General features: G+C 38.0%; 1 protein-coding gene and 1 pseudogene across 8 annotated transcripts in view; one reads left to right on the top strand and one right to left on the bottom strand.

The window, feature by feature from the left end:
- The first annotated feature begins 1680 nt into the window (after positions 1–1680).
- Positions 1681–1869, top strand: LOC116268946 (annotated as a pseudogene).
- The window catches only part of LOC101011236 (coiled-coil domain-containing protein 18), a 107924-nt gene continuing 85299 nt past the window's right edge, over positions 1796–24420 (bottom strand). For all 8 annotated transcript variants that reach the window (XM_021920902.2, XM_021920895.2, XM_021920894.2 and 5 more), the window contains 3 exons: positions 18717–18917; positions 8749–9216; positions 1796–2370 (listed from right to left, as the gene is read on the bottom strand). In XM_021920902.2, the coding sequence (XP_021776594.2) occupies positions 2356–2370; positions 8749–9216; positions 18717–18917 (684 nt within the window). In that variant the 3' untranslated portion in view covers positions 1796–2355. The remainder of the gene's footprint in view (positions 2371–8748; positions 9217–18716; positions 18918–24420) is intronic.

The following is a 24420-nucleotide window of genomic DNA, read 5'->3' as shown; positions in this document are numbered from 1 at the left end:
GTTTACAGAATTTTCACTATTATATGACTAAGCAGGATTTTTTTTTTTTTTTTTTTTTTTTGAATCCTGCTTAGGGCTTGTTGAGCTTAGAAAATCTACACGTTGTCATCTTTTCACCACATTTGTGATATTTTCAGCCATAACTATAAGAACCTTTTTTCCTGCCTCATTTTCCCTTTCTTTTCCTCTTAATACTGTCATACAGGTCTTAGATGCTCTTTTTATATTTATTCAATCATATTCTCTTTGTTCTTCAGAGTGGAAATTTACTATTTATCTGCTTTCAAGTCAACTGACTTTTCTGTCATCACCAATCTGCTGTTAAGCCAATATTGGGAGTTTTAAATGTTCAGATAATATTATTTTTGGTTCTAGAGGTCCCATTTGGTTATTTTACGTCTAAACATCCATTCTCAGTTTTCTTTTCTGCCTGCCTCTAACATATTGGGACTCCCTGGTTTCTACCTTGTCCCATTCATTGATTTCTATTTGTCTAAGATTCCTCCCCATCTATTCACTCATTATGGCCATCTCTTCCTTTAAATCTTCAAAAATATGAATAATAAGGGTGGGTCTTTCCCATGCTGTTCTTGTGATCGTGAATAAGTCTCATGAGATCTGAGGTTTTATAAAGAGGCGTTCCCCCACATATGCTCTCTCTTACCTGCTGCCATGCAAAACTTGACTTTGCTCCTCCTTTGCCTTCTGCTATGATTGATTGTGAGGCCTCCCCAGCCATGTGGAACTGTGAGTCTATTAAACTTCTTTTCTGGCCAGGTGCAGTGGCTCAAGCCTATAATCCTGACACTTTTGGGAGGCCGAGGTGGGGGATCACCTGAGGTCTCAGGAGTTCAAGACCAGCCAGGCCAACATGGTGAAACCCTGTCCCTACTAAAAAATACAAACTACTAGCCAGGCATGGTGGTGGGCACTTGTAATCCCAGCTAGTCAGGAGGCTGAGGCAGGAGAATCGCTTGAACCCAGGAGGCGGAGGTTGCAGTGAGCCAAGATGACACCACTGTACTCCAGCCTAGGTGACAAAAGCAAAACTCCAACTCAAAACAAAAACAAAAGCAAAACCTCTTTTCCTTTATAAATTACCCAGTTCTGGGGTAGGTTTTTTTTGTTTTTTTTGAGACGGAGTCTCGCTCTGTCACCCAGGCTGGAGTGCAGTGGCATGATCTCGGCTCACTGCAAGCTCCGACTCCCGGGTTCATGCCATTCTCCTGCCTCAGCCTCCCAAGTAGCTGGGACTACAGGCACCCGCCACCATGCCCAGCTAATTTTTTTTTTTTTTTTTTTTGTATTTTTAGTAGAGAGGGGGTTTCACTGTGTTAGCCAGGATGTTCTTGATCTCCTGACCTTGTGATCTGCCCACCTCGGCCTCACAAAGTGCAGGGATTACAGGCGTGAGCCACTGCACTTGGCCAGTCTGGGGTATGTCTTTATTGGCAGCATGAGAACAGACTAATACAAGTGCCTAGAATAGTCATTGATAAACAGTAAACTGACTCAATGAAAATCAGCCATTATTAGTATAATTATAAACCTCTGGCAGAATGAGTTACAAATTTATGCTAATTTTAAAAATTAAGTATTACCAAAAAAATTAGCAAATAATAGTCTGATTAAGAACTGATATTCCTCGCCTCTCTTCCTTTCTCCGCCATCATGGTGTGTGCTTGACTCTGCTTCTCGCCATGTCTTCTCACAAGACTTTTGGGATTAAGCAATTGCTGGCCAAGAAACAAAAGCAAAATTGTGCCGTTCCCCAGTGGATTCGGATGAAAACTGGTAATAAAATCAGGATTTTATTAATAAAATAAAACCAAAAGGAGACAATGGAGAAGAACCAAGCTGGGTCTATAAGGAACTGCACATGAGATGGCAAACATATTTATGCTGTCTGAAAGTCACAATCATGTTACCATATCAAGGTGAAAATGTCACCACTATCTGGAGAGTTTGACATGTTTTGTTGGGAATATATTTTTTCTCTCTGCATCTGTTATGAACGCATTGGTTGGCTAGGTTCAGTAGTAAATATGTGAGGCCTTTCATTTCAAAAACAAAAAAAATTTACATTCCTCAATGTACTTATGCATTTTAACAATGATTTTTATATAAAAAGCAAAGGAAAGCAGCAAGTTTAAGCAAAAAACAATAAATAAAATAATAAATTTTCTTTAAAAATATAATTAAGTTTTAGTGGGGCTTTCTTTTAAAATATTGAAATATAAAATTTATTCAAAAGCAAAATAACAGCTTCTATGAAGTATGAGCTACATATAATAAGTAAACACAGCACAGTACCAAAAATTCCATTTTTTTCAACATATCGGTATCTTCTTTTAATTACACATTTTCTCCCTGGAATAATGCAAAATAATAGATTAATATTTGAAATATTCCTAAGCTGATTGAGCATTAAAAGTTTACTATAATAACAGGAGTATAATTTAAAGCAAGAGAAATATTTAGTCTACTGAAAAATATGAATCATAAAAAGTCAATAATGAACCACATGAATATAGAATGCAGGCCAGGCGTAGTGGCTCACGCCTGTAATCCCAGCACTTTGGAAGGCCGAGGCGAGTGGATCACCTGAGGTCAGGAGCGAGACCAGCCTGGCCAACATTGTGAAACCCTATCTCTACCAAAAAAATACAAAAATTAGCTGGGTGTGGTGGCGAGTGTCTCTAATCCCAGCTAGTCAGAAGGCTGAGGCAGGAGAATCACTTGAACCTTGAAGTGGGAGGTTGCAGTGAGCCGAGATGCACCACTGCACTCCAGCCTGGGAGACAAGAGCATAACTCCATCTCAAAAAAATAAATAAATAAATAAAATAAAAAATAAAAGCAAACAATTCTGGCTGAATGAGGTGGGTGTGAATATGAGGTTAAACTAATTTTAAAACTCAAAAAAAGGAATGTAAAAATAACATATTTAGGCATCACTGTCACATTATCGTTTGAGAGCACAATAAACAAGGATGAATAGCTACATGAAAAAAGCCAATTAAAAAGGAAGACTAAAAGAAGAAAAAAGAGCAGAAAAAGAAAAAGACAAAAGAGAATTGGTTGCATATAAAAGCAGTTGAACATAAAGTAGAAAAATAGAGGAAAAAGGCCCAGGGGATTTTAAAAAATATGAGCCAAATTTTCTTGTCATACCTTCATCTTTACTGAGGGTGTGAATTTGAAAATATTATCATGTCTCTAGGTATTACCTGTACTCCTGGTTTAATATTTTTTATCTTTGTTTTCCCTATAGCTAATTTCCTAATTTCTTATTTTTCATCTTACTGCACGATATATGTACCATATCTTGAGAACTACAAATAAGCAAAATAGAAGTAATAACTTCTTATAAATTCCTAATAAATGGTGAATTAGCTAATTAATCAGTATTCACAACACTTCCACTGCTCTAATCCAAAACAGGATTAGAATAAGAGTTAATGTAAAGTCTCTGAACTTGCTGATATTGTGTTCTAAATTGTGTACAGGTATAATTTTTTGAGTTCTGAAGCTTTTGTTAGTCTGAAAGCAGAACACTGCTGTGTTAAGAGGCTCTACTCTCAATGGAAGTGCCAACGTACTTAACCATTAGGAAAATAGTATTTGGGCTGCAACACAAGAAAGGGAGCTAACACTTATTAAACACTTCTCATGTATCGATTTCCACATTCTTTCCATTGTACCAGTGGACTTTAAGACTGCACTTTCTCAAGCATAGCTGGATTTAGGCCAGCTGATACCCTCTGCACAGCCCAACAATGGTGCCTCCTGGCCCTACCATTGCTTTAAAAAAATGCTTAAGAGTCCTTTAGACAAATCAGTTGATGAGCCAAATGCTATCCAGACCAAGCTAGCTGGTTTTGAAACTCACACCATGTGTAAAGAAACAAATGTAATACCTGATGACACTTTCAAATGAAACTTTTAAACTTTTGTCACTCACTATACCACAGAAAATGATTTTTCAACAGTGCAGATTAAATTTGAACATGGCAGATAAAGACCATTACTAAAAATTCTACTGAAGTCAAGTGTGGCAGTGAATGAATTAAGAAGATTATAGCTAGGACAAATAACTCTGTGGCATTTCCCTTAGTCCCCTATGCTCCTGCTTATTTTCCTTAATGATTAATCCAGGGCTGCTCTGGAGCTTTTGCATGAGCAGCCATGAGTAGATTTAAGTAACTGGGTAAAGGTCAGACATATCCTACCCCCAATCAGATAAACTACCTTTGTTATCTATTTGACATACTGGATTTCTTTATAACACTTTATTTAAATAATAATTTCTTTGGTTTAAGAGTTTTAAAATTCTGCTTTTAAATAGGAGACCAATGCAATGTCATACTTAAGTGGTAGGTGAAATAAGCTGAGGACCTGAACTAGGCTACAGATCATGGCTCTACATCCCAATTTAAAAGATCTCTTTCAGGCCAGGCACGGTGGCTCATGCTTGTCATCTCAGCACTTTGGGAGGCCAAGGTGGGCAGATCACTTGGGGCCAGGAGTTTGAGACCAGCCTGGCCAACATGGTGAAACCCCGTCTCTACTAAAAAATACAAAAATCAGCTGGGCATGGTGACACAGGCCTATAATCCCAGCTACTTAGGTGGCTGAGGTATGAGAATTGCTTGAACCCAGGAAGCGGAGGTTGCAGTGAGCTGAGATCGTGCCACTACACTCCAGCCTAGGTGACAGCGCAAGATTCTGTCTCAAAAAAATAAAAATGCATCTCTTTCATTAAATTTTACAGAGTAGTATATATTTATTAATGCAACATACATGTAAATGACTATGAGGTGGTCACTGAGGCTCATGCGCTATAAGAGTTCCATGTGAGCTTAAACTTATGAGTATTGACTGTGGTTAATGCATTTAAAACTTTACGTAGAGTATCATTGACAATCAAGAAAACTATGTTTGTACAGAATATAACTTTGATAGGATTGTAAGAATCCAATCTTTTAAGTTTAACAATAGGCTGCGTTTGTTTTGTTTAGAGATGGGTTCTTGCTCCATTGCCTAGGCTACAGTGCATGATAATAGCTCACTGCAGCCTCGAACCAGGCTCAAGTGATCCTCCCACCTCAGCTTCCAAGTAGCTAGGACTACAGATGTGCGCCACCATGCCCAGCTAATTGTTCATTTTATTTTTCTGTAGAGATAGGGTTTGCTATGCTGCCCAGGCTGGCCTTGAAATCCTAGTCTCAAGTAATCCCCATTTGGCCTCCAAAAGTGTTGAGATTAAAGGTGTGAGGCACCTTACCCGGCTAGTATTTTGAAAATTTAATTTTAATTTGATCTTCAATGATAATTGACTAGGTGAAACGACTTGAAAAATTCAAATATATATTGCAAAAACCTACAGAGTAAGAAATCATTCTATCAGTTATGTAGTAACTTTTAACTCCTACTGTTTATTTTTTTATTTAGAGATAGAGTCTTGCTCTGGTGCCCAGGCTGGAGTGCAGTGGTGCAATCTCGGCTCACTGCAACCTCTGCCTCCTGGGTTTAAGCAATTATCTGCCTCAGCCTCCTGAGCAGCTGGGATTACAGGTGCGCACCACCACGCCCAGCCAATTTTTGTGTTTTCAGTAGAGATGGGGTTTCGCCCTCTTAGCCAGGCTGGTCTTGAACTCCTGACCTCATGATCTACCTGCCTCAGCCTCCCAAAGTGCTGGGATTACAGGTGTAAGCCACCATGCCCAGCTAACTCCTACTCTTAATCCTTAACTGGCTAAGCAAATGCAAGACCAAACTATGTAATTAGACAGTACTGAAGAAAATGCCAACACAATTATGTAAATATTATATATAGTGGTTAAGAGCAGGGACTCAAGTTTCCTCATATAATAAGGGTAATAACAGTACCTGCTACAGTAGAACTATTAGGTACTATCATTTGGTACTATTCAGATAATAGTACCTATCAGGGGGTTGTTACAAGGATTAAATGAGTTAACTTATGTAAAGGATTTGCTTGACATACAGTAAAGGCTATGTATTGTTATGATCACAATCTGTCACTGTACTTATCAAATTTATCCTGCATAAATTAGGTGCTATTTTTACCAAAAAGAGAGTCTTGCATATCTATGACTGCAAGGGTCACTGGAGTAGAGCAGAGGTTCTTAAAGGGTGCAGTACCATCCTCTACAGAACATTCTAGAAATCTGTGATGGTACTTTTTGGTTGTCACTATGATAGGGGAGAAAGGAACATGCTGCTGCAGATATACAATGGGCAGGGACAAATGATGCCAGATGTCCTGTATCTTGCACGGTTGTTCCACATGACAGAACTATCTGGCTACCAATTCTACTAGACTTTGCTAGTCTGTTTATGCTTTCCTACTCTCCAAAGTAAGTAATCATTTCATATACCTTCCCTGTTCTTAAATTTCCAATATCTTACTATGCCTTAGCTAAAAACACTGCTTCTTATTTCACTAAGAAAATAAAAGCAATCAATAAAGAAATTTCTCTCCGACTACCAAACCTTCCATTCCATGTGTTTCTGTGCTCCCATATTCTGCCTTCCTTCCCACTACAGTGGATGAACTGCCCCTTCATTTATCTAAGACCAACTCCTCTACTGCTCTCCTGTATCCCATTTCTTAAGCCTACCTTAAGGATTTTACTCCTTCTACTCTCTGTCTTGAATTGCTGTTTCCCTATCTACTGGATCATTCCTATCACTATCCAACAGCTGTTTTCTCTCTTATGTTGAAAAGCAAAACAAAAACTCTCCCTTGACATCACATCTCCCTCATTTCTCTGCTTTGCTCTTTATCCAAAGAGTTGTCTATTCTTGGTGTTTCTATTTCCTCTTTCCATTCTATGCTAAACCCACTCTACATCAGGCTTTCATTCCCATTGTTACTCTAAAGCCAGTCTTATGAAGGTCATAAAAGCCTCAACATTACCAAATATGATAGTCAATTATCAATCTTCACTTTACTTAGCAACACTGGACACAATTGATCTCACCCTCCTTGAAATACATTGTGAAACATTATACTCTCCTAATTTCTCTTCTATTTCACTGATTATTTCTCAGTTACCTTTTCTGAATCTTTAACTTCTTGCATGCTAAAAGTAATATGCTAAAAGTGAAATTTTGGCCAGCACAACCTGATGAAATCTAGCATTTAAAACTAGTTATGTTTACTGTATATAATTTATTTAGCCATTTGATTCATTCATAAATATTTATTCAGCATCTACTACATACCAGGCACTGGAAATATAGAAATAAGCGAAATGACCATACCCTGTCCACACAGAGCTTACATTTTCAGTGGGGGAGACAATCAATAAACAAGTAGATAGACATATACTTAAATGCCAGGCAAAAATAAGTATTATGAAGAAAACCTCATTCAACAATTTTTCTTTGTCTTGGATCTATTACAAAAAAAATTTTTTTTTAACTGTTCAGGCCACCAAAGCTATCTTGATGTGTTTGAAAATGATGTTAGGCATTTTTAAAAAAGCTAACATTATCTAAAGGAGATTCTTTATTTCCATATGCAAACTACAGATTAAATCCTATATTGTGGAACATAAGGAATACGAGGAGCAGAAAAGTGAGAAAGTAGTTAGTTCAGAATAAGAAGAGGACCAGAAAAATATTAAATCATAAAAGTCAAGAGAAGAGAAAATATCAAAACAGGGAATGGACAGTTAAATCTACAAAAGCTGAAAAGAGGATACTAAATTTGTGTATTATACAATGAGGTTTTTTTGTGACTTTCAAGAAAACAGTAAATTTAATATTCAAGAGACAAATACAGTAAGTTACACAGTGGGAAGGGTAGTAAGGAGGTAACAACAATGGAGAAACAGAATGAATAAAATTTTTTTTTTTGAGATGGGGTCTCGCCATGTTGCCCATACTGGTCTCAAACTCCTGCCCTCACATAATCCTCCTGCCTCAGCCTCCGAGGTAGCTGGGATTGCAGGCATGTGCCACTGCACCCAGCTTAGAGTGGGTATGACTTTAAGATGTCTGGAAATGAAAGGAAGAGGTAAATAAAGAAGCTTGAAGATACATATTAAATCAGGAAGCAGAGAAGCAAAACAGGCAAGCATATTAAAGGCTTGAAAGTACATGTTCAAGAGGTTCTCTCTAAAAAAGAAGAGGGATGTATCTTTCTTTTAAAGAGAAAAGGGATAAAAGAAGGAAAGATGAACATAAATACTTTAGGGTGAAAAATTATAAGGAACACTGGACTTATTCATACTTTTAAATAATGGGTATCAGCAAATCAACTTTCCAAAGACAGTGATAGCCAGCAATAACTTATTCTGACATACTGAGCCCAAGTGAACAGTAAATTATGACGAAGTTATGAGAACATTCACCTCAGAACCTACTTTCTCTGGATTCCTCTCACTGCATGTTTCTTCTTCCCATTTTTCTTTTTTTCAGTTTTTTTTTTTAAATTTTTAAGCACTTCCATGTCTATCTACCTATTTTTCATTCTACTTCCTGTTCTGTCTCCCTTTGCCTCTCTCTTTCCCCCTATTATCTCCCCCTATTATCTCACACCATGACCTAGAGAAAAATGTCTTTTGGTATTAATTTTACTTAATGTTTAAAATGTAAAATCTTCCTTTTTCAAATATGAGTAGTTTTTCATTTAAATACATTAATTTTCTTCCAAGTAACAAAATGATATGTTTTGGAAACAAATATTACAACTTACAGTATATAAAATACATACCTGAGTTAAACCAGCACCTGTCTGCATAGAAGACTTTTTTAATAGTCTTACTTCTTTGTTTATGTACCTTAGCATCCCACTAAGCGTGCTAAAGTCATTACTCTCAGAACTATCATCTTCTAGGTTATACGTGAGAGGTTTAAATGAGTCTGGCTGGGTGTAAGTCAGATTCTTACGGCTTTCTTCTGATGTTGAAGGCTGTTCTAATTGCATTTTCTTCAAGTCCTGTAGTAATTCTTCAGAAAGATCTTCATCACCATGAGTTTTGAAAGTAAGATCACTGGCACTAATAGAGCGACGTAATTTTGTACACTTGGAAAAAGATGTGTGAAAATGTTTAGCAAATTTTGGATCTTGAACATCAGGCATAATTTCTGTTGGAGATGTAAATGGGCCTGGTAGAAACTTGGTGTCTTCTGCCTTTTCATGTCCAGAAATTTTGGCTTGTAATCTGGTTAATTCTGATTCCTGCAGAAAAATTGGTACATAGTAGGTGTTCAAAACATTTTTGTTAAATGAATGAACTCCTTAGAAAATCATAGACTTTTAGAAAGTCAACCTTTGTCCCAGTATAGGAATTCTGTTGATAATTCTCGAGAATTTTCCAAGCTCTGTTTAAAACCTTTCCTTATTTAAGATAGGTTCACTTTGGGAAAATTACACGTGTTCATTTGAAATATACTTATTCTAAGAAATTCCATTAAAACTAATTTTCCTTATATATATATATTTTTGGTGTTAATGACAATATCAATTTCTATTCAAGATTGAAATCTTACACCTAAAAATTTCTCTGCAAAAGTGTAGAGGTATGCTAGCTTTTGTTAATCTAACACATGTAGACACAAAAAGACCCCTTTCAGAATTTCCAACAGGGAATAAACAGATATAAGCTATTCTGCTTTTTGTGTTCTCATTACAAGAAAGCTTTATTATATTAGACATTTTTCAAAAACTTTAAAAAGTGATTAATTTTTAATAAATCAATCCTTGTTAAATAAACTTTGCATTTCTATTTTTTTCATGTATTTTATTTGGGTCCTCTAACTAAACTTTGGGATCCTAGGAGACTACATAAAGTAAAAAACCAAAAAGCCTAAAAAAAGAGATGATACATTAATTTCAAAAGCTTAATAATGTAAGTATAGTAGTCTTCTTTTCAAATACATTTGCCTTTTCTTAAAGGTATCCATAAGATACATATTTCTAAATCCTATCCATTTTAATCTGATAGTTTCTGTTCTTAAAGTAGCTTTCAAAAATACTGTGTTCATAACTAAAACTGTCATAACCACAGAATGCATTACAAAATAAAAGTTTAACATGCATATTTCAGTTCTTTCCTGTTTTTATACTACTTCATCTAAAATTGATTTATATGATTTTTTAAAATACTTTAAGTTCTAGGGTACACATGCACGACGTGCAGGTTTCTTACATATGTATACATGTGCCATGTTGGTGTGCTGCACCCATTAACTTGTCATTTACATTAGGGATTTCTCTTAATGCTATCCCTCTCCCCTCCCCCATCCCATGACAGGCCCTGGTGTGTGATGTTCCCCACCCTGTGTCCAAGTGTTCTTATTGTTCAATCCCCACCTATGAGTGAGAATATCTGGTGTTTGGTTTTCTGTCCTTGCAATAGTTTGCTCAGAATGATGGTTTCCAGCTACATCCATGTCCCTACAAAGGACATGAACTCATCCTTTTTTATGGCTGCATAGTATTCCATGGTATATATGTGCCACATTTTCTTTATCCAATCTATCCATTGATGGACATTTGGGTTGGTTCCAAGTGTCTGTTATTGTGAATAGTGCCACAATAAACATACGTGTGCATGTCTTTATAGCAGTGTGATTTATAATCCTTTGGGTATATACCCAGTAATGGGATTGCTGGGTCAAATGGTATTTCTAGTTCTAGATCTTTGAGGAATTGCCACACTGTCTTCCACAATGGTCAAACTAGTTTACACTCCCACCAACAGGATAAAAGTGTTCCTATTTCTCCACATCCTCTCCAGCACCTGTTGTTTCCTGACTTTTTAATGATCGCCATTCTAACTGGTGTGAGATGGTATTTCATTGTGGTTTTGATTTGCATTTCTCTGATGGCCAGTGATGATGAACATTTTTTCAGGTGTCTGTTGGCTGCATAATGTTTTCTTTTAAGAAGTGTCTGTTCATACCCTTCACCCACTTTTTGATGGGGTTGATTTTTTCTTGTAAATTTAAGTTCTTTGTAGATTCTGGATATTAGCCCTTTGTCAGATGGGTAGATTGCAAACATTTTCTCCCATTCTGTAGGTTGCCTGTTCACTCTGATGGTAGTTTCTTTTGCTGTGCAGAAGCTCTTTAGTTTAATTAGATCCGAGTTGTCTATTTTGGCTTTTGTTGCCATTGCTTTTGGTGTTTCAGTCATGAAGTCCTTGCCTGTGCCTATGTCCTGAATGGTATTGCCTAGGTTTTCTTCTAGGGATTTTATCGTTTTAGGTCTAACATTTAAGTCTTTAATCCATCTTGAATTAATTTTTGTATAAGGTGTAAGGAAGGGATGCAGTTTCAGCTTTCTATATATAGCTAGCCAGTTTTCCCAGCACCATATAATAAATAGGGAATCCTTTCCCCATTTCTTGTTTTTGTCAGGTTTGTCAAAGATCAGATGGTTGTAGATGTGTGGTGTTATTTCTGAGGCCTCTGTTCTGTTCCATTGGTCTGTATCTCTGTTTTGGTACCAGTATCATGCTGTTTTGGTTACTGTAGTCTTGTAGCATAGTTTTAAGTCAGGTAGCATGATGCCTCCAGCTTTGTTCTTTTGGCTTAGGATTGTCTTGGCTATGTGGGCTCTTTTTTGGTTCTATATGAACTTTAAAGTAGTGTTTTCCAATTCTGTGAAGAACGCCATTGGTAGCTTGATGGGGATGGCATTGAATCGATAAATTACCTTGGGCAGTATGGGCATTTTCATGATATTGATTCTTCCTATCCATGAGCATGGAATGTCCTTACGTTTGTTTGTGTCCTCTTCTATTTCATTGAGCAGTGGTTTGTAGTTCTCCTTGGAGATCCTTCACATCCCTTGTAAGTTGGATTCCTAGGTATTTCATTCTCTTTGAAGCAATTGTGAATGGGAGTTCATTCATGATTTGGCTCTCTGTTGGTCTGTTATTGGTGAATAGGAATGCTTGTGATTTTTGTACATTGGTTTTGTATCCTGAGCCTTTGCTGAAGTTATCAGTTTAAGGAGATTTGGGACTGAGATGATGGGGTTTTCTAAATATACAATCATGTCATCTGCAAACAGGGACAATTTGACTTCCTCTTTTCCTAATGGAATACTCTTTTATTTCTTTCTCCTGCCTGATTCCCCTGGCCAGAACTTCCAACACTATGTTGAATAGGAGTGGTGAGAGAGGACTTCCCTGTCTTGTGCCAGTTTTCAAAAGGAATGCTTCCAGTTTTTGCCCATTCAGTATGATATTGGCTGTAGGCTTGTCATAAATAGCTTTTATTATTTTGAGATACATTTCATCGGTACCTAGTTTGACAGTTTTTAGCATGAAGGGCTGTTGAATTTTGTTGAAGGCCTTTTCTGCATCTATTGAGATAATCATGTGGTTTTTGTCTTTGGTTCCGTTTATGTGATGGATTACGTTTATTGATTTGTGTATGTTGAACCAGCCATGCATCCCAGGGATAAAGCCATCTTGACTGTGGTGGATAAGCTTTTTGATGTGCTGCTGGACTCAGTTTGCCAGTATTTTATTGAGGATTATCGCATCAATGTTCATCAGGGATATTGGTCTAAAATTCTCTTTTTTTGTTGTGTCTCTGCCAGGCTTTGGTATCAGGATGATGCTGGCCTCATAAAATGAGTTAGAGAGGATTCCCTCTTTTTCTATTGATTGGAATAGTTTCAGAAGGAATGGTACCAACTCTTCTTTGTACCTCTGGTAGAATTCAACTGTGAATCCGTCTGGTCCTGGACTTTTTTTGGTTGGTAGGCTAATAATTATTTCCTCAATTTCAGAGCCTGTTGTTGGTCTATTCAGGGATTCAACTTCTTCCTGGTTTAGTGTTGGGAGGGTGTATGTGTCCAGGAATTTATCCATTTCTTCTAGGTTTTCTAGTTTATTTGTGCAGAGGTGTTTATAGTATTCTCTGATGGTGGTTTGTATTTCTGTGGGGTCAGTGGTGATATCCCCTTTATCATTTTTTATTGTGTCTATTTGATTCTTCTCTCTTTTCTTCTTTATTAGTCTTGCTAGCAGTCTATCAATTTTGTTGATCTTTTCAAAAAGCAGCTCCTGGATTCATTGAATTTTTTTTGAAGGTTTTTTTGTGTCTCTTTCTCCTTTAGTTCTGCTCTGATCTTACTTATTTCTTACCTCCTGCTAGCTTTTGAATTTGTTTGCTCTTGCTTCTCTAGTTCTTTTAATTGTGATGTTACGGTGTCAATTTTAGATCTTTCCTGCTTTCTCTTGTGGGCATTTAGTGCTATAAATTTCCCTCTACACACTGCTTTAAATGTGTCCCAGAGATTCTCATATGTTGTGTCTTTGTTCTGACTGGTTTCAAAGAACATCTTTATTTCTGCCTTCATTTCATTATGTACCCAGTAGTCATTCAGGAGCAGGTCGTGCAGTTGCCATGTAGTTGTGTGGTTTTGAGTGAGTTTCTTAATCCTGAGTTCTAATTTGATTGCACTGTGGTCTGAGGGACAGTTTGTTGTGATTTCTGTTCTTTTACATTTGCTGAGGAGTGCTTTATTTCCAACTATGTGGTCAATTTTGGAATAAGTGCAATGTGGTGCTGAGAAGAATGTATATTCTGTTGACTTGGGGTGGAGAGTTTCTGTAGATGTCTATTAGGTCCACTTGGTGCAGAGCTGAGTTCAAGTCTTGGATATCCTTTTTAACCTTCTGTCTCATTGATCTCATATTGACAGTGGGGTGTTAAAGTCTCCCATTATTACTGTGTGGGAGTCTAAGTCTCTCTGTAAGTCTCTAAGGACTTGCCTTATGAATCTGGGTGGTCCTGTATTGGATGCATATATATTTAGGATAGTTAGCTCTTCTTGTTGAATTGATCCCTTCACCATTATGTAATGGCCTTGTCTCTTTTGATCTTTGTTGGTTTAAAGTCTGTTTTATGAGACTAGGATTGCAACCCTGCTTTTTTTGTTTGTTTGTTTTGTTTTCCATTTGCTTGGTAGATCTTCCTCCATCCCTTTATTTTGAGCCTGTGTGTGTCTCTGCACATGAGACGGGTCTCCTGAATACAGCACACTGATGGGTCTGGTCTTTATCTAATTTGCCACTCTGTGTCTTTTAATTGGGGCATTTAGCCCATTTCCATTTAAGGTTAATATTGTTATGTGTGAATTTGATCCTGTCTTTATGATGTTAGCTGGTTTTTCTGCCCATTAGTTGATGCAGTTTCTTCCTAGCATCGACGTTCTTTACAATTTGCAGTGGCTGGTACCAGTTGTTCCTTTCCATGTTTAGTGCTTCCTTCAGGAGCTCTTGTAAGGCAGGCCTGGTGGTGACAAAATCTCTCAGCAGTTGCTTGTCTGTAAAGGATTTTATTTCTCCTTCACTTATGAAGCTTAGTTTGGCTGGATATGAAATTCTGGGTTGAAAATTCTTTTATTTAAGAATGTTGACTATTGGCCCCCACTCTCTTCTGGCTTGTAGAGTTTCTGCTGAGAGATCCACTGTTAGTCTGATGGGTTTCCCTTTATGGGTAACCGGACCTTTGTCTCTGGCGGCCCTTAACATTTTTTTCTTCATTTCAACTTTGGTGACTCTGACAATTATGTGTCTTGGGGTTGCTCTTTTCGAGGAGTATCTTTGTGGTGGTCTCTGTATTTCCTGAATTTGAATGTTGGCCTGCCTTGCTACCTTGGGGAAGTTCTCCTGGATAATATCCTGAAGAGTGTTTTCCAACTTGGTTCCATTCTCTCCGTCACTTTCAGGTACACCAATCAAAAGTAGATTTGGTCTTTTCACATAGTCACATATTTCTTGGAGGCTTTGTTCATTTCTTTTTACTCTTTTTTCTCTAAACTTCTCTTCTCACCTTATTTCATTCATTTGATCTTCAATCGCTGATACTCTTTCTTCCACTTGATCGAATTGGCTAGTGAAGCTTATGCATGTGTCACGTTCTTGTGACATGCCATCATATCATTTAAGGTCTTCCCTACACTGTTTATTCTAGTTAGCCATTGGTCTAATCTTTTTTCAAGGTTTTTAGCTTCCTTGAGATGGATTCAAATATCCTCCTTTAGCTTGGAGAAGTTTGTTATTACCCACCTTCTGAAGCCTGCTTCTGTCAACTCATCAAAGTTATTCTCCATCCAGCTTTATTCCATTGCTGGCAATGAGCTGCAATCCTTTAGAGAAGAAGAGGCACTCTGGTTTTTAGAATTTTCAGCTTTTTCTGCTCCGGTTTCTCCCCATCTTTGTGGTTTTTATCTAACTTTGGTCTTTGATGATGGTGACCTACAGATGGGGTTTCGGTGTGGATGTCCTTTTTGTTGATGTTGATGCTATTCCTGTTTGTTAGTTTTCCTTCTAACAGTCAGACCCCTCAGCTGCAGGTCTGTTGGAGTTTGCTGGAGGTCCACTCCAGACTCAGTTTGCCTGGGTATCACCAGCGGAGGTTGCAGAACAGCAAATATTGCCGCCTGATCCTTCCTCTGGAAGCTTCATCTCAGAGGAGCACCCGGCTGTATGAGGTGTCAGTCAGCCCCTACTGGCAGGTGTTTCCCAGTTAGGCTACACGGGGATCAGGGACCCACTTGAGGAGGCAGTCTGTCCTTTCCCAGAGCTCAAACTCCATGCTGGGAGAACCACGGCTCTCTTCAGAGTTGTCAGACAGGGACGTTTAAGTCTGCAGAAGTTTCTGCTGCTTTTTGCTCAGCTATGCCCTGCCCCCAGAAGTGGAGTCTAGATAGGCAGGCAGGCCTCATTGAGCTGCGGTGGGCTCCACCCAGTTCCAGGTTCCCAGTCACTTTGTTTACCTACTCAAGCCTCAGCAATGGCGGATGCCCCTTTCCCAGCCCAGGCTGCCACTTTGCAGTTCAATCTCAGACTGATGTGCTAGCAGTGAGAAAGGCTCTGTGGGTGTGGGACCCACCGAGCCAGGCACGGAATATAATCTCCTGATGTGCCATTTGCTAAGACCACTGGAAAAGTGCAGTATTAGGACAAGAGTGTCCCAATTTCTCAGGTACCGTCTGTCATGGCTTCACTTGGCTAGGAAAGGGAAATCCTCCAACCCTTTGTGCTTTCTGGGTGAGGCGATGTCCCGCCCTGCTTCGGCTCACCCACCGTGGGCTGCACCCACTGTCCAACCAGTCCCAGTAAGACGAACCAGGTACCTCAGTTGGAAATGCAGAAATCACCCGTCTTCAGCGTCAGTCACACTGGGAGCTGCAGACTGGAGCTGTTCCTATTTGGCCATCTTGGAACCCATCCCCAATTTATATGATTTTTAAGTGGCTAGAGTGCCAATTTTTTGTTGTAAATCTTACATTCACATTGTTAAAATCACAATTAACAAAACAGTTGTAGAGTTGGCACAGAATAGGACTGTACACAGCTGCAGTCTTTTTTCTTTTTCCTCCTCTGCATTATCTAGCCATAATTGAGATATGTGGTATCTCATGTAAGTAGGATTTTATTTAACCTACAGTTTTAACACATAACTTTTACAATTAAATATAGTACACTGAATACATTAAATTAATTCAACTTTTTCTTAAGATTCAAAGAAGGTCACTATTGTGAATGTAATTGTAGTGAACCATAATATAATGATGCCTTCATGGCTCTCAAAAAATGGTTTTTGCCCTTGTTCTAATTACCCTCAAATATAAGGTTGCTAGTTAAGGTACCAGAGAAAGTGAACTAGAAAGACTAGTTGCCTTAAACACTGATCTTTCTTTTCTTCTCCCTCACTTCTGATTTTGTTCCCTGTCATTTACTGATGTTGTCAATGGAATTGCTTTCTATTATTTTTAGTTACAGTTATGCCTGCTTCTCCCCTTCTATTAGACTGTCTTCTTTATTTCTTAGTTTTATCCTCAATTTCTCTTCAGTTTAGACTTTACAGTAGGCTGAGGTTGACTTTGAGAGCTACTGTAAGCCAACATAGGAATTCTATTTTCTGACTGGTATACTGACTAATCACAGTACATATTCTAAGATCTCTATATCTATGATTCATTTAAGAATTGTCAGTCAGTTGTGGTAGCTCATGCCTGCAATGCCAGCACTTTGGGAGGCCAATTTGGGATGATTGCTTGAGCCCAGAAGTTTGAGAAAAGCCTGGGCAACATAAGGAGTCTCTGTCTCTACAAAAAAAAGTTAAACATTAGCTGGGCATGGTGGCATATTCCTGTCGTCTAAGCTACTCGGGAGCTGAGGTGGGAAAATTGCTTTGAGGCCACTAGGTCAAGGCTGCAGTGAGCTGTGATTGTGCCACTGCACTCCAGCCTGGGCAATGGAGCAAGACTCTGCCTGAAAAAAAAAAAAGAAATGTTGCTACATAGCCACTATTTTGGTAACTGCCTAAACAGTTAAACTTAAAATCATCTGAATTACTAACACATGCAATCTAATTGTATTTATCTCATCAGTAATATTTAGTAATGAGCAGCAGGGATAATACTGTGACAAGCAATACAGCACAGAATCTAATTTTTTAGGGTCAATTTTCTATAATGAAGCTCATAATTCTGTATAAATGTATATTACAGAACATGAAATATTAATAAAATCATTAATAGAGTGTTCAACCTCAATATATTTTTATGTATTAGATTATGTCTATTCAGCTTTCCTCTAGTACTGTTAATATTAACTCTGTTATAAATGGAATTTAAGTATTCAGCTTAGTAACTAGAAATATTTCTAAGGTATTATTTGGCTGAGGTTTTTTCCTTTTCAATAACTTTCATTTTGCTATAAAATCATTTATTGCTTCATAATTATCAGTATATTCTTTTTTAAGGCCTTCACTAAGAACTTTACCCTACATATTGGCAAGTTTGAACCAATGTTTTAATCTCTATGCATCAATACTGATATTAATTTCAAATTCTGGGAGAAACTGCCATGATTAATGAAGAAAAATACAAAGCAAAAGCTATTTAAAAAAATTTTTTTTTTTTTTGCAGAGACAGGGTCTTGCTATGTTGTCCAGGCTGGACTTGAACTCCTGTACTCAAGTCATCCTCCTGCCTTGACCAAAGAACTGGGATTCCTTTTTAAATTATGTCTATATTCAAATCTAGATAAAAACCTCTGAATATAATCTTGGATTGTCTACTTTATTTTTTTCTTTTTTTGAGAAGGAGTCTCACTCTGTCACCCAGGCTGGAGGGCAGTTGTGTGATCTCAGCTTACTGCAACCTCCGCCTCCCGGGCTCAAGCGATTCTTCTGCCTCAGTTTCCCATGTAGCTGTGATTACAGGTGCTGGCCACCACGTCCTGCTAATTTTTGTATTTTTTAGTAGAGACAGGGTGGTTTCACTATGTTGGCCAGGCTGCTCTTGAACTGCTGACCTCAAGTGATCTGCCCACCTTGGCCTCCTGAAGTACTGGGAATATAAGAGTAGGCCACCACGCCTGGCCTACTTTATGATTTTAAAAGATCTTTGCTGATTTTGAAAAGTGCTTCTGCTTTTTTGTTTTAGGTACATCAAGTATAAAACCCTCTAAACATTATGATTAGATGAATTTATATTTGAACATTTATAAATTATATCTTCTATGGTAATAAAATGTACATCTTAATAATTTCCTAAATTCACAATCTTCTAAATAAAATGCTTTTTATTCAAACAGGCCAATATTTGGTCATATAGTCCTCTATAAACTACAAGGACAGGTAAATAAGTCAGACATTTACGTTTTCATAGATATGCTTTATTACTGTTATATGTTTACTTACTTTAGTAAGTAATGCTTCATTTGCAGCTTCAATTACTTCATTCCTATCTTGGACTTGTTGATGCAAATTGCTTACAGTATCCTGAGCTTCTTCTAATTCCAGTTTTGCCTTCTCTAATTGTTCATTTAGTTGCTGAACAGAAGTCTTTTGAGAGTCAGCAGAAATCTTCCACTTTGCATGGTTCTCTTGATGTGAAATCATCTATATAGCCCCAGAATGGAAAAGAAAAAAAATTAACAAAAAAATAGAATGAAACTGGATTCAACAACAGTCTAATACTTTCTACTTTTATTTACTTTTTCTTTAAAAATAGCAAATTCTGTTTATAGTTACAAATATCTGATTTCTCAACAGATACTAGAGGAAAAAGGGAGAAAAGGAATCTATAATCTTCAATTTACTCAAGAACTTAATTAACCAAATGCAATGGACTCTATTTGGGTACTGATTTGAACAAATAAATTATAAAGACATTTTTGAGACAACTGGGGAAATCTGAACAATGATTGGATACTTGATGATATTAAGGAGTCACTGTCAATTTTTAGATGTGATAATGGTATTGTGGTTCTGTTCCAAAAAATAGCCCTTATCTTTTAGAGCTATGTTTTGGTTTGGCTCCGTATCCCCCCCTCAGGCTTCATCTTGAATTGTAAGTCTCATATGTCGAAGGAGCAACCTGGTGGGAGGTAATTGGGTCATGGGGATGGTTTCACCCATGCTGTTCTCATGATACTGAGTTCTCATGAGATTTGATCGTTTAAAAGTGTGACACGTCCCCTCTTGCTCTCTCTCTACCATCACCATGTAAGACATGACTTGCTTCCCCTTCTGCCATAATTGTAAAAACTAAGTTTCCTGAGGCCTCCCCAGCCATGTGGAACTGTGAGTCAATTAAACCTCTTTTCTTTATAAATTACCCTGAAACTGTCAGCATTCTCCAAACTCCAGAATGGTAGATCCAGTGATAGCCCTTGCACCTGCACCTGGAAAAGCCTCAGGCACTCATGCCAGGCCTGAGACTGTGTAATTTATAAGGAAAAGAGGTTTAATTGATTCAGTTTTTATAGCAGGGTGAAAATGGACTAATAACAGAAAACTGGTATCAGAATAGTGGGGTACTACTATAAAGATAACCTGAAAATGTGGAAGTCACTTTGGAACTGGGTAATGGGCAGAGGTTAGAACAGTTTGGAGGAATCAGAAGACAGGGAGATGTGAGAACGTGTGGAACTTCCCAGAGACTTGTCGAATGGTTTTGACCAAAATGCTGATAGTGATATGGACAATGAAGTGTAAGCTAAAGTGGTGTCACATGGAGATGAGAAACTTATTGGAAACTAGAGTATCTTGCTATGTTTTAGCAAAGAGACCAGTGGCATTTTGCCCCCACCCTAGAGATCTGTGGAACTTTGAAGTTGAGAGAGATGATTTAGGGTCTCTGAGAGAAGAAATTTTTAAGGATTCAAGAGGTGATCTGGCTTTTGTGAAAGTGTACAGTCATATGCATTCACAAAGAGATGATCTGAAATCAGAACTTATGTTTAAAAGGGAAGCAGAGCATAAAAGTTTAAAAAAATTTGCAGCTTGGCCATGTGGTAGAAAAGAAAAACCCATTCTATGGGGAGAAATTCAAGCTGGCTATAGAAATTTTCTTAAGTAATGAGGAGCTAAATATTAATTGCCAAGACAATTGGGAAAATGTCTCCAGGCCATTTCAGAGATCTTCAAGGAAGCCCTTCCCATCACAGGCCTGGATATTTAGGAGGAAAAAATGGTTTTGTGGGCCAGGCCCAGAGCCCCATTGCTCTGTGCAGCCTCAAGATGGGGTGACCTGCATCACAGTTGATTCAGCTCCACCCATGGCTAAAAGGGGTCAAGGTACAGCTCAGACCGTTGCTTCAGAGGGTGCAAGCCCTACACCTTGGCAGCTTCCATGTGGTGTTAAGCCTGCAGGTGCACAGAAGACAAGAATTGAGCTTTGGGAGCCTCTGCTTAGATTTCAGAGGATGTGTGGAAATGCCTGTAAGTCCAAGCAGAAGTCTGCTGCAGAGGTGAAGCCCTCATGGAGAACCTCTACTAAGGCAGTCCAGAGAAGAAATGTGGGGTTGGAGCCCCCATACAGGTCCCCACTGGGGCACTGGGTAGTGGAGTTGTAAGAAGACAGCCACCATTCTCCAGACCCCAGAATGGTAGATTCACCAACAGCTTGCATCATGCACCTGGAAAAGCCCCAGGCACTCAATGCCAGCCCGTGAAAACAGCCACAGGGACTGTACCCTGCAGAGTCACAGGGGTGGAGCTGCCCAAAACTTTGGGAGTCCACCCCTTGCATCAGCATATCTTGGATGTGAAGAATGGAGTCAAAGGAGATTATTTTGGAGCTTTAACATTTAATGACTGCCCCACTGGGTTTCAGATTTGCATGGGCCCTGCAGCCTCTTTGTTTTGGCCAATTTTTCCCATTTGGAAGGGGAACATTTACCCAATGCCTGTATCCCCATTGTATCTTGGAAGTAACTAACTTGTTTTTTATTTTATAAGCTCACAGACAGAAGCAACTTGGCTTGTCTCAGATGAGACTTTGGACTTGGACTTTTGGGTTAATGCTGGAATGAGTTAAGACTTTGGGGTTCTGTTGGGAAGGTATGATTGTGTTTTGAAATGTGAGAAGGACATGAGATCTGGCAGGGGCCAGAGTTGGAATGATACGGCTTGGCTCTGTGTCCCCACCGAAATCTCATCTTGAATTGTAATCCCCATGTATGGAGGAAGGTACCTGGTGGGAGCTTACTGGATCATGGGGGCGGTTCCCCCAAGCTGTTCTCATGATAGTAAGTTCATTCTCCTGAGACGTGATGGTTTGAAAGTGTGGCATTTCCACACACTCTCTCTCTCCTGCTGTCAGGTAAGACATGCTTTGCTTTCCCTTAACCTTCTGCCGTGATTTTAAGTTTCCTGAGGTGTCCCCAGCCATGTGAAACTGGGAGTTAATTAAACCTTTTTCTTTATAAATTACCCAATCTCAGGTATTTCTTTATAGCAGTGTGAAAATGGACTAATACAAAATACTTATTGAATATAGAAGAGTATAAATAGTATACATCCTCTTATATTTATTTTTGAACAGATGAAATAATTATGTCTACATAATTATTTACGGATGAAATAATTATGTCTACATAATTATTTACGGATGAAATAATTATGTCTAAAATTTGCTTCAAATAATATGTGAATATGGGGGATGGCTTGGGAATGGGTTTAACATTTATGTTAAACTCCGTTCAAGGGAGTTTGGTAACATTTTTGTGGGTGATTGGTGGGGTTTGTGGGGACCATGTCTTGCTTAGATTGGTGGGGCTTGTGGGGACCATGTCTTGCTTAAATACATTTAGAATCATATCTCTTTGCAAGCATTGCGTTGCACACTTCCAAGAATGCTTAGGACTATCTGGGTTTTATGCCTGGTTCCCTCCTGTAATTACTATAGCATTCCTTTTCATTCTCAAAAGTATTCTCTTTTAGATAAAGAAAATGGTCAATGTATTTATGGATGAAATAAATTGGCTATGCATTGATAATTATTAACATTCAAAAATAAATATGAGGATGTATACTATTTATACTATCTATTTTTAAATATATTTAAAATTTTCACAAAAGTTAAAACAATCTCATTCTCCTCCAAAAAGTCAGGAGTTTTGCATTTATTATTAAGGGATTTTCTGACAATTTGGAAACCTATATATTAAAAAATACTGTTGATCTAGAACTAGAAATACCATTTGACCCAGCAATCCCATTACTGGGTATATACCCAAAGGATTATAAATCATTCTACTATAAAGACACAGGCACATGTATGTTTATTGCAGCACTATTCACAATAACAAAGACTTGGAACCAACCCAAATGTCCATCAATAATAGACTGGATAAAGAAAATGTGGCACATATACACCATGGAATACTATGCAGACATAAAAAAAGATGAGTTCATGTCCTTTGCAGGGACATGGATGGAGCTGGAAACCATCATTCTCAGCAAACTATCACAAGAACAGAAAACCAAACACCGCATGTTCTCACTCATAAGTAGGAGTTAAACAATGAGAACACATGGACATAGGGAGGGGAACATCACACACCAGGGCCTGTCACGGGGTGGGGGGCTAGGGGAGGGATGACATTAGGAGAAACACCTAATGTAGGTGACAGGTTGATGGGTGCAGCAAACCACCATGGCACATGTATACCTATGTAACAAAACTGCATGTTCTGCACATGTACCCCAGAACTTAAAGTATAAAAAAAAAAAAGAAAAAAAATACTTTTAAAGTATAATAAGAACTGTTAAAAATTATTGATCCTCTTTTCCAGCTCTCTATTACTTTAATACCATATCCTCTTATTTTTATATTCAAACAACATATATATTTTAAAAGTAAATTTTTGTCAACTTCCAAACAGGTAAAAATATATACTTCAATATTATATACAAAATATTAGTATCAAATATTAAATAGCAATATCAAATATTAAAATGCAGTGGCATGTGCTTATTTTTTTTTTTTGAGATGGAGTTTCACTCTTGTCACTCAGGCTTGATTGCAATGGCACGATCTCGGCTCCTTGCAACCTCTGCCTCCTGGGTTCAAGCAATTCTCCTGCCTTAACCTCCTGAGTAGCTGGGATTACAGGCATGCGCCACCACACCCAGCTAATTTTTGTATTTTTAGTAGAGATAGGGTATCGCCATGTTGCTCAGGCTGGTCTCAAACTCCTGACCTCAAGTGATCTACCTGTCTTGGCCTCCCCAAGTGCTGGGATTACAGGTGTGAGCCAATGCGCCCAGTCGGCATGTGCTTTCACTCCCAGCTACTTAGAGGCTGAGGAGGAGGGTTATCTGAGCTCTGGAATTTGAGGCCAGTCTGAGCAACACAGACCCCAAATCTTTTTAAAAAAGATAGCAATACTGAACTAATTTTACAGTTTATTTTATGTTCTATATATTTATAATTTCAGGTGGCTTATTAAACTAAAAGAAAAAATTGGATAATTATACTTAAAAACAGAACAGAGGCCATATAATGAAAGTGTAATGAGTAGTTAAGGGCAAACACTTGAGAGCGCCTAATTATTACTGATGGTTACTAAGTTGAGCTGTTAATAACAATTATATACTTATGCTGAGTCCAACAGCATTCATTCACATTTGTCTCTAAAGATCAAAGGTTGCAAATTCTTAGCCTTAGGATTAGATTCAGCTTGTTTTGTTTGGCAGGCACAATGCTTTCAAAGATACATAATTCCAAATGTGTTTAAGCAAGACATGGTCCCCACAAGCCCTACCAATCACCCACAAAAATGTCACCAAACTCCTCTGGAGTTTAACATAAATGTATTTGCAACCCTTGCCATATTAGAAAAATGCTTTATTAGCACTAAACATAATTTATTTAAATCATATACAAAGATTTTGGGTAATATCTTCAAATGTAGTTTTTAAAAAGATGAAAAATGCTATACTAGTTAATAATACTGCCCATTTCTATGAAGGCTCAAGACATGTTGACAGATAAAAAGGCTCTAGTATTACCTCTCTAGCTAAGTTACTATAAGAAAAAATGTTGAAAATTGCGAAGCATTATAGATTCACATCACATGAAACTATTTATATCAGTTATTAAATATCTCCAGCT

Source organism: Papio anubis, chromosome 1 (assembly GCF_008728515.1).
Source record: "Papio anubis isolate 15944 chromosome 1, Panubis1.0, whole genome shotgun sequence".
In the NCBI taxonomy this organism is placed as follows: Eukaryota; Metazoa; Chordata; class Mammalia; order Primates; family Cercopithecidae; genus Papio; species Papio anubis.
This window is presented reverse-complemented; position numbering and strand designations above follow the sequence as displayed.